Raw genomic sequence first — 10,666 nt, 5'->3', positions numbered from 1 at the left:
TACGATCTTTTGCAGTCTTATGACCGCTAGCTGCGCTACTCGTATGCATTACAGCTGCTACCCTCTTTCTAATTGAGTCTTCGTTTTTCTTTATTGATCTTATTTTTGCTTCGTTCATTGAATAAAATTTAGCAATATCCACCATTATTTCTTTATTTCTTAAGCGGTCCAAAATTTCAATTTTAGTTTCAAAAGAAATAATTTTTCTATTCATGCCGGTTTTGTTAATTTTTGCTTTTCCCTTGGTAAACATTTTTTTGCTTCAGCATTTAAAGGTAAATTTTCGATCTTTGATTTTGTTTTGATTGAAGTAATATACATTATCAAAGTATTATGACAGAATAGCATGTTGTATTGTTTTTGCTTTGATTTTGAAAACCGTGTAAGAACGAATCCGTATTAAGCGAATACCGTGTAAAGCGAGGTATAGGTGTAATTTGTTATATAGTATCTTGGAAAAACTTTACTTATATATATTACTATTTCGAAATAAATAATATCAGGGACAGCAGGTAGTTTCTTTACTCATACAAAATTAACTATTTTGCGAATGTTTTGGAAATATTAGTTCTGATATTTGGAAAATGAGGATATATGGTATTGCTCACATTTTCGATTAAAGTAGTATTAGTCTGGCTACTCCATGAATTTCTACGTTGGTGACATGAGGCCTAAGGAGACCACTAGTAAAATTTTCCCGAGAATAGTTTTCTAGAACATTTTAATCTACTAACCGCTATCGTAATTAATTTTTTAAAGCGGTTTCTTAAAGTAAGAATCATGGCTGCTAAGGAGCTAATGCATTAAAATATTGTACGAAAATATTTCCTGTGAAATTTTACTATACGTCTTACACTTTCATTTCGATCAGACATGTACATATTTTAACCATTTTTCCACTTTTTTGAAAGCTACTTGAAAAATCTAGTAGGCTGTAGAAAAAAATTCCAGCGAAGGTTTGGAAATCAATTGAGCGTTTTATTTCCGAATAGGTATATGTATATATATAATTGCGAACCCACGCACTCTCGAACGGTAGGCACGCACCAACCATTCGGCGACCGCCGTATAGGTATAAATATTTGCACCAAATATTAGAAAAGTTTGGACTAGCTTCGATTGGTGCACAGTGCAATAAGTTCCATAAGAGTCCAGCAGTGTTCTTTAATTTATGCGGTATTTTGAATTTTGGAGAACTGACTTCATATTTCAATAAACAGGAAATCCAAATACTACTCGGAGGTACAAGTTTGTTACAAATCGTAACAAGCAAATATTAAAAGAAAATTGAGGTTATAAAAAATAATGGTTTGTATGGACAAAACTGACCTAAGATTGAGTTTAAGCAAAAAATGTTTTTTAAATAAAATCGAAAAGTAATGGCCCATGAGCGAAATAATAAAAAAAATATAATTTAGAAAATAACCACAATTTGTCAGCGAAAAATAAATAGTCAAATACTAATCATTCCCTTGCATCTAAAAACAAAAAAATACTACAAATGATTAGATATTTTGGCACAAAAAAGTGGTAAGGAAATAATAATTAGATTTGAAGTTATATTTTTTTAATTTATTATTTTTAGTAATTACCATTCCTACTTATGCTTATGCCTTATCGTATCGTTCTTTTCATCAATAACTAAAGCTTCGCAATTGGCTCTATCCCGTGAACGTCATTCATTCGTAAAAATGGCACTATATACGACGCCACTCGCTCAGGGTTATTCAGATGAACGTGATGCTTTTCTCCTTTCAACAGATGAAACTCGAATGTGCGATTGTTGGCACGTAAAACTCTGATGACTTCCTTAAGATTCTCCTCCTTTATATATTCCGAAAATTCAGCTTTAATGACGAGATAATGGATATTGTGCAAACGTTCAGCCATTGCCAGCACCAATTCAGGCTGAGTAAAAACCATATCTAAAAGCTTAACTCGCGCGTCGCGTGAGAAATAATACAAGTCAGAGTTGCACTCCGACCGTTTAACACTACGTTCCAGCAGAAATTTACAATGTGCCAATTCCACAGACTGCTCTGAACCACGATATAGCAAATCTTCCAAGCCCTCATAGGTATAAAGTGGCGCAGGCTCTTTCAACCAGCGATCCTCGGCGTTTAATGTCTTCTCCATCATCACAGATGTCAAAGTAATTTGTATATTTGGCAAAAAGTAAGGCGTCGTCAACGCATCGATGGCAATGATCATGTCCACCTTGTTTGGAAAAAGTGCGGCATAATAGAAACTAAGTGCAGCTCCCATTGAGTGACCAATAAAAGAGATTTTATGCCATTTATAGTAACGAACAATCCGATGAACTATGCGTACAAAGTCATTGAAGTGATAATAAAGACCGGCTGGAAAGTGTGAGGAACGACCGTGACCCGGCAAATCAATGGCTAGTATGGGCCGGTGTGGAGCAATAAGCGGAGCTAAGCGAGCAAAACTGCCGACATTATCTTGCCAACCGTGCAAGGCAAGCAGGGGGCGTGCGTGTTGATTACCATACCAGCAGCCAGCGATGTATCCCCACGGCACTGGAATTTGCAATTCGAATGGCTATAAAATTAATAGAGACACACTATCTTAAATGAATTTTCGTTTGCTGGTTTTCCCCCCCTAAACAAATCGTTATCAGTTCCAATCGACAGTGCGATAATTTCACTTACTTGGCTCTCCGACATTTCGCACTCGTTAACTCGACGCCTCCACAGATCTCTGGTGGGATTTAAAGTTATCTTCTGTGTGGTTTATAATAGACTAAAACTCTAAACTTTCGAGAATTAAACAACACTCTTTCCAAAAGAAAAATCAACATTCATTTACAACAATTAAGAAAAAGCTACATAGGCATCTGTGTGCCAAAATTGTTAATAAAATAAAAAAATATTTAACCAACGAACTCTGATCTCATTACATTAGTCTACATAAGTACATATACATACATACATACATATAAGCTTAAGTACTACCACATGTACTATGCTATGTTAAGCGCAATTCGCTTATGCGCACATTTTTATGAGTAAAGCCATAAAATTTAATTAAAATTTAAAGACAAGCATTTCAAGATCACAATTTACCCTTTGGCAGCAATTCATTTTTAGCACCTGACTGCTCAACTTGGAAGTCTGCCAGTGGGAGATAGCGCTTCAAAAAGGGCGCGATCAATTTGGCGATAAGTGGCGCATCGTTCAGGTGCACATGGTGAGTTCCATTCGGCACCACATGCGTTTCAAAGTGTGGATTATTTTCGTTCATTATAGCAATCAACTCTGTGGATTCAGGGCCTATATTAGTGGAGGCACCGGCTTTAATAACCAAGTGCGGAATTTTAATCGCACAAATACGCATTGCCATGGCTTGGAAAAATGCCTTTTCTGCCTCAAAATCCAGTATGTATTTAACTCGTGTGTCACGTGAAAAGTAATATTTTTCGGGGTATTTTCGCGATTTACTCAAGTTCCTTTCCAAAATATATTTGCAGTTTTCAAGATTCACAGAGTTTCCCGAACCCTTATGGAGCAAACGTTCACACTCGGCAAACGCATAACTTGGCGGTTCCTGAAGAATTGCAGCATCCATTAAACGTTCATTGTCTAGCAGCGCTTTATTCATTGCAGATCGGCGATAATCTAGGTTGAGTACTGGGCCAAAACTATCTCTTTTGACGACATCAATTTGAATTAGGAGATCAACTTTGGTTGGATAGAGTGCTGTGAAGTAAAACGCCACTGATCCACCCATGGAATGACCCATTAGCGATACCTTGGACCAGTTGTATGATTTCATCAAACCTATTATAACGCGCACATACTCCATGGTATGATATATTATTCCAGGTGGTAGATGTGAGGAGTAGCCATGTCCGGGAAGGTCGATGCATAGCACACTGCCAGCTGTTCGCACGAGTAGCGGTGCCAATTTAGCAAAGGTACCACAATTATCGAGCCAACCATGCAATGCGAGTAGCGGGCGAACTGACTGGTCACCATACCAACGTCCCGATATATGGCCGTAAGTTACGGGGATCGTGATTTCTGTAAACTAAAATATCAGAATATATGTAGTCATGATTCTAAGTATCTACGAAGCATAAATGTATGATAATGTATATGTATATATATATATGTGTATATGTATGTAATTTAGGAATCTGAAATACCTTTGAAAATTATACTTGCATAATTATACAAATATTTAGTTGCCCGACAAAAGCGATGTATGGGCCATCTAGTGTTTGAAATTTTAGCAAAACGCACATGAATATTTTTAATTCTTTTTTTTTTATTTTTTATTAGAAAGAGTAAACCTTGCTATTAAGCATGGAGCACAATTTCACAATTTCAATCCAATTTTTCAATACATTTTCGCGAGTTTCGGATCATAGTGACTTTCGGCGGATGTTTAGCGTAACATTTATTCTAAAAGGTAACCGCAAAACATAATCAATAGAGACAGCTTCTAGGTAGCCAACTGACATCACCATTTCAGCCGTTTATTCGATTTTAAATCAGTCGGCCTTAGCGGTGATCGCCTTGATTTTTCAAGAATGAGAGATTAGAAGGTTTGACCATCCACAGCAAAATCGTAAGAGTAACTTTATCTTTTGTATTTGACAGAAAGAGAGGCGAGTGGAATGAATGACAAAATTGAGAGAGTAACTTCGGCTGCCACGTCATCGGAGACTCAGCAACAGACTTTTGCCATTCACATGTATTCACACACTCGTTTAATCAATTCTTGTTCAGACGGCCGTGAAATACAATAACATGAGCATAGGCTGTGTTGATTCTTTTCGTATATCATCAACACAATCTCTCTTTTGTGGAGGCACGTTAGGTATGCGTGCAGGGCAAATGCTTGTAAAGGCAAACAATGCTCGAAGATTTCGAGTGGCTCGCGCCACAAAACGTTTCGAGCTTTGGCTGTAATGACGCCGGGGGATTACCATTTACTGCCGAAAAGAGAAGGGCTCCTTTTTGTCCAATGCTCTAACAAATTTCAAAAATTGCGATTCTTTCCCGTTTTTGCAGCACTTGAAGCAATTCAAATCAGATATTTGGCTTCCGGTATATGATACTTCAGGACTTTACAGCAACTACGGCAATAAACAAAATTTGTCACCACGGTGTCATCCGGCTTTAGGAATTCAGCCACCACACTCCAAACAAGACACTTGCATTTTGTTCAGAAACGAGATCTATTGTATCTGTCATTATAATTCTCGTACTTAATGGCCGCTGGCCAATTATTGCCCCCAATTACTTAAAAAATTAGCAATTGTACTTTGGTAGATGAAGCGGGCATGAATGTGTTGCCGCAATCGTCTTGCACAATTAGCTAACAGTTCATTAATTTATTACTGAACATAAACGACTGATCATACAAAGCCTGAATCATTTACTAGTATATACATACAGAATCTAGGTATCCGTCACAAATCGTGAGAAATGAATATCTAGTGAAAAATTGCTGGAAACTTTTACTTCGTCCATTATATGTATTCTATAAGCATATTCATTTAATCTATATTATTTAACTTACATGTAGCGTATTTTCTGCCGGCATAATTTGTATCGGGCGAAGCACAGCAAATATGTTTAGAAGTATAAAGCGAACAACCTAAATTCGTTGTTGGATCACTACTACCACAATTAACGAAATAATCAGCACAACGAAATTAGCGCCTTTGAAGAGAACAGAGATTTGAAGTAATTTACCTGAGCATAAAAGTATTTAATAAAGAGTAAAGTTAGACTAAAGAATGAGAGCGAAAAGCTTACTGATGCATATCAAGTTTTTACACACACGTTAACGTATACAAAGTAATATAATATAATATAATATGTATATAAATTTGAAGCTTTTGATTAAATCATTAAGGGGGCTCTATAGACTTATTTCCAATTACTGTTGTGCGAACGTGCATACTTCTTATTCCCTTAGTACAAGTTAAGGGGGTCTTCTGGTCTCCAGCGAAAAAAAAATCGATTTTTTTTTTTTTGCATAATTTTGTTGTATGTGTATGCGAGAATACGCCACAGAAAGGATTTTTTGAAAATCGCATTTTTTCACATTTTTCTGGGCACCGAAGTGCACCCTCCTCCGGCCGTTTTCATCATAAACTTTATCTTTAAACGCGTTTCCCCGATAATCGTGTTTTTTAAGAATTTTGGTCACACTTTTCATAGTAGTTATACTCCGATTTCAATGGTTTTGGTCTTAAAAGGTTCGGAAAACTTACCGCTAAGTTTCCCCGTGTACGATTTTTGAAATTTTTTTTCATTCCATTTTTATAACCTTTTAAAGTTCAAAAAATGAGCAAAAAAAAATTTTTTTTGCAAATTGTTGCATAACTTTTGAAAAAAATTTAAAAAAAATAATCTGTCACGGGAAAACTTAACCAAGGCAACTCTGAAGACAACGCATATCTAATTTTTGCTTTCTGATTACCCAGGTGGAAAAACCGTGACCAAAATGGAGACCTGTTTCGTTTGGAGGTGGACGTCTTCAGCGCCATTTCAAGGTCGCGGGTGTTAATTTTTTTCAAAGTCAAAACCATTTTTTAAAAGCCAAGACATGTACCTTTAAAATAAAAAAAAAAAACTTTTTTTAAAATATTCACAGGATTTGTCACAATCAATCCCCAAAAAACCCTTCATTTCAGGGCCTCGAGACCAGAAGACCCCCTTAAACAAAGTTGAAGAGCTCCATTTTGCAGGGCTAAACTCAGTTTAAAAATTCACCACAGTTAAACTAGCACTGAAAAACTGGTGCTAAGCCCACTTATTCGTAAAAAAACTAAATATATTTTTTGGCCCCGTACAATACCAACTCGGACCGAAGTGACAGTAGATAGGGCATACGCTTAAAACAGTGATGGCAATATTACCAAGCATGCCTTGTGTTGGGACCCCTTTCAACAAGCTGGTCGAGGAGTGGCAGGCCACGTACCACCTGAAGATGCTCAACAGAAGCTGCAATCTCTCTTGGTCTTAAGTAGAACGATTTTTTTTTAATTTGTGAGAGGTTGGACAGGCACTCAGTCAGGAAGACCATTGTACTACACTCGGATAGATTACAGTGGGAGGAATAGAGAGGCAGTATAGATATCTATGGATAGTAAGATTGAAAAATTGGTTTGAGATCTTCCGCGAATCTTTTGGTTTCTTTGGCACATATTACTTTTTATTGGCGCATTAAAAGCCCAAGAGACTTAGGTCGAATTCGTAGATCTGCGACCATCAAAATCGAATACTTTCAGGGTTGAAACATTGGTACTAATTCGCCCAACATGACCTTGCCCATGGATGTATTTGGCGCTGTAAAGCTCATACAGCTCACTGTTCCATTGACAGTTTTATCCGACGTCTGACAAAGGTAAGGCTCCATAACTCTCTTCGCCGTTTCTCATTCAAGAAATCGACTCATCGGATGATCTCATCTGCATCACACAATGGGACAGCCATGATGAGGAGATTATAAAGTGTGTTGTCATCCATCCTTGGGGTTAAATTATAGGGCTGTCAAAAGGCTTAATCGAGTTGCCTTGAAAAATGAATGATTTCGAAGTTATGGTCGCACCCACCGTCTACGACTACCATTGTTTTTTTGTTTATATGCGGCAATACTTTCATTGTGTCACCACAGTACGCTTTACATGTTACGTCAATCAAATGTATTGCCGCAACAGACGGAACGGACCCATTGTGATGGGTCTATTAGAGGTGCCATGGCATAACGCCATAACCTTAACCGTAGTATTAGCCATAACGATTTTTAAGATTAATTAGAGGTGTCATAATCATAACTACATAAATCTGCTGATCGAACCAACCTATGGGCAACACTGTAATCAATATGAGATAGTCATAACCGTAACCGTAAGTATTTTTTTGTTATTGGCTATTTACAAATAAAATATCGTTCGTTTTCGTTTAAACATAATTGTCATTTGGAAAAGGCGTGCTAATTGTTCCAACCTATCGCAATAAGGCCAACATGTTTTCTTTGAGACATTTACATTTTTGCTCAAGTTACCCAATTGAAAGGCGAACTGATAAATTCAAATTTAATTTAGTTATTATTTTATGAGATGTGTAACTTTAAATGTCGTGTGTACCAAGTATAGTAAATTAACAGTTCCAATGTCATTCGTAGCCAAAAGCTCATTTATTTTACCTTTTAATAACACAACTTTGCTCGCGAAAAATATAAATACACATATGGGGAATATTTTTACTTAAAAATTTTTACATTTCTCTCAAGGTACTATGCGAGAAAGATTAATTATTTTACCTTTTACTAAACTTTATTCTGTCGCTTACGTAGTATACTGTCGAAACGTAGTATACTTAATTATTCTCAATTGTATAAGAAATAAATACAAAATCTGATACCTTTCTATCCTAATTGCAAAAAAAATACACCATACTGTGATAAGATATTTATATACACCACGTTATTGTGAATATTTCGTTGCCGTGGTGTACCTCCACATAGATAAAAGAGGAAGAATCATGTCAGCTGTCTGAAAAGTCAAAGTTGATTTTGTGGTTAGGATGCAGTGTTTGTGCAATAGTTCGTAATTATTTTTTCATTATTAATAACAAAAATAATGGCGTTTTTGGTCAAGAATTTACTTTCTGCGGCGCGCAAGCCTTGCCTTGTCAGTAACCTAACATGTAAGTATGTTTATTCCCATCAATCTCGCGAATTTCATTCAATTTAAATTATAGACACATTTCGTGCCCTAAACATTACACCTAGTCTTGTGCAACAACAAAAAGCCTCTTTGGTGAATACTCTTGCTGTAGCAAACACAAGTGAAAAGATTGCAGAGGTCGAACAGAAAGAATGTCAAGATGTCTTCAATAAAGTAAACTCACAACTTGGAGCCGAAAAGGAAGGAAGGTTATTCGCTATTGTGCATTTGTGTGGCAAGCAGTTTAAAATCACAGCGGGAGACATTATTCTTGTGGAAGGTTATTGGCCACCAACGATTGGAGACCAAATTCGCTTGGAAAAAGTACTGCTGGCAGGTGCGAAGGACTTTACATTAATCGGTCGGCCACTGCTTCCTCAGGGTTTGGTAAACGTGAACGCCACCATTATTGAGAAAACGTTAACGCACACAAAGACACATTTTAAGAAGAAGCGCAGGAAGCAATATATGCGTATTAACTTCCAGCGTTCTCCAAACACAATGATTCGTATAAATTCAATTGAAATTGAGAAAAATGTAAATGAACAAACACAAATTATAAGCGAGCCACGTATTTTTTAGTTAAAATATCAATAAAGTAGTTACGAAATATTTGGTTTTAAGTAATGTATAGTTAATATTGAAGTTTCGGCTAAGATGGAATAATTTAGAATTTTAGCTTCGTTCCTAGTACGCTCTGTTTTGTTTGCTTAATAATAGTATAGTCAATGATTTGGTTACTTTTAATTTTAGAAGAGGTGGCAAGTCAAGAGTAAACAATGCAGCGTACATACCACTGCACGACAAACTCGAACTTTTCCCTACAAGGCAAGGGTCCGACAAAAGTATCGTAGCGGAAACTAAAAAATATTTACGTGTAACAGTGATTTGAAGGTTTACGTCTGAAATTTGTTTTAAGGGCAGTCTAAGCTGCCACCTTCTGGACATTTTTATGGTAAATCGACATTGCACACTTGTGATCCTTACATAGTATGTGTATTTTAAAATATAAATTATTTTTGAAAATTAGTTAAACGAATATTTTCCTACGGTAAGTTCCCCACTTTTCACTTTATACCATTTGGAGTTACACCAAAATAGCTTCGTTAAAAGCATAAAGAGGGGAAATGTAAAAACTATTCACCACACTCAACTCTATGGGCAGAACAGCATGCTATTTGGTAATATTTATATACTTACACATGTATGCATGTAAGACATTGCTCACAATATCTGCGTATTACATGTAAATAATCGTTTCTTAACTTTAGCAAACTTAAGTTTCAAAAAGTCATTGTTATATAATTTAGCAGAAGATTAATCAGTTCTTTCAAAGCGTTTATTTTTTACATTTCTCTTCCAAATTAACCCAAAAAACTATTTTTGTATTATGCGACATTTTAATTTATAATGAAAATTTATTATCAATATGAAATATAATAGGAACTTCATTCGAAAATGTTGTTTTTAAAGCTTTAACTGACATAGACCATTTTCAAAATGAATTGAATGTCCTATAAATGACTTAGTGCAATTAAGAACAATGAATTTTATTTGAAACAATAACTTTAACGAAGTAATTCATGAACATGTACTTATTTTTTTTAGAAAATAATCATTTTTATCACTCTTTCATCATCACTCTTAAAATATTCATGGTGATGGGATGTATGGTAGTAAACACAGGTATATATACCCATACCATATATGACCCAATACCAAAAATTTGTGGTCTACCGTTTCAATATTATTATTAGCAATTTCCATCCATTAATGTTACGATTTTGGCCTGAACACGCATCACTGTATGCTATTACGAGTTTTTGAGTAATTATAATATCCTCCATATTCGCTAAAATGCATCTGTGTACCTCTTGATGCTGTAGTTTTATCTCATCCATCTTGACATTGTCATTATGGAAATTATGGAAGCCCAAGTTATAAACGTACATATTT

At 35.8% G+C, this 10,666-nt stretch overlaps 3 protein-coding genes across 3 annotated transcripts; 1 reads left to right on the top strand and 2 right to left on the bottom strand.

Annotated features, from left to right (window-relative positions):
* Nucleotides 1-1,497: 1,497 nt before the first annotated feature.
* LOC128861876 (probable serine hydrolase) lies at nt 1,498-2,687 on the bottom strand. Its single transcript, XM_054100251.1, has 2 exons — nt 2,673-2,687; nt 1,498-2,562 (listed from the first exon to the last, which is right to left on the bottom strand). Exons 1-2 carry the CDS (start codon nt 2,685-2,687, stop codon nt 1,642-1,644), a joined length of 936 nt encoding a protein of 311 aa, XP_053956226.1. The 3' UTR covers nt 1,498-1,641.
* A 137-nt stretch (nt 2,688-2,824) lies between these two features.
* Nucleotides 2,825-5,652, bottom strand: LOC128861682 (probable serine hydrolase). Its single transcript, XM_054099985.1, has 2 exons — nt 5,551-5,652; nt 2,825-4,050 (listed from the first exon to the last, which is right to left on the bottom strand). The coding sequence occupies exons 1-2, from the start codon at nt 5,572-5,574 to the stop codon at nt 3,076-3,078; spliced, it is 999 nt and encodes a 332-aa protein (XP_053955960.1). The 5' UTR covers nt 5,575-5,652; the 3' UTR covers nt 2,825-3,075.
* A 2,875-nt stretch (nt 5,653-8,527) lies between these two features.
* On the top strand, nt 8,528-9,333 carry LOC128861681 (39S ribosomal protein L21, mitochondrial). Its single transcript, XM_054099984.1, has 2 exons — nt 8,528-8,690; nt 8,745-9,333. The coding sequence occupies exons 1-2, from the start codon at nt 8,624-8,626 to the stop codon at nt 9,290-9,292; spliced, it is 615 nt and encodes a 204-aa protein (XP_053955959.1). The 5' UTR covers nt 8,528-8,623; the 3' UTR covers nt 9,293-9,333.
* Nucleotides 9,334-10,666: the final 1,333 nt, after the last annotated feature.

This window comes from Anastrepha ludens, chromosome 4, assembly GCF_028408465.1.
Source record: "Anastrepha ludens isolate Willacy chromosome 4, idAnaLude1.1, whole genome shotgun sequence".
NCBI lineage: Eukaryota > Metazoa > Arthropoda > Insecta > Diptera > Tephritidae > Anastrepha > Anastrepha ludens.
The sequence above is the reverse complement of the archived record's forward strand: the minus strand, read 5'-3'. Positions and strand labels throughout refer to the sequence as shown.

Excerpts from the sequence above, each read along its gene's own strand:
- LOC128861681 (XM_054099984.1), top strand. The coding sequence starts at position 8,624 with ATGGCGTTTTTGGTCAAGAATTTACTTTCTGCGGCGCGCAAGCCTTGC. Across the intron at positions 8,691-8,744 it reads CCTTGTCAGTAACCTAACAT|ACACATTTCGTGCCCTAAAC; the intron begins GTAAGTATGTTT and ends TTTAAATTATAG.
- LOC128861682 (XM_054099985.1), bottom strand. The coding sequence starts at position 5,574 with ATGCCGGCAGAAAATACGCTACAT. Across the intron at positions 4,051-5,550 it reads CGGCAGAAAATACGCTACAT|TTTACAGAAATCACGATCCC; the intron begins GTAAGTTAAATA and ends CTGATATTTTAG.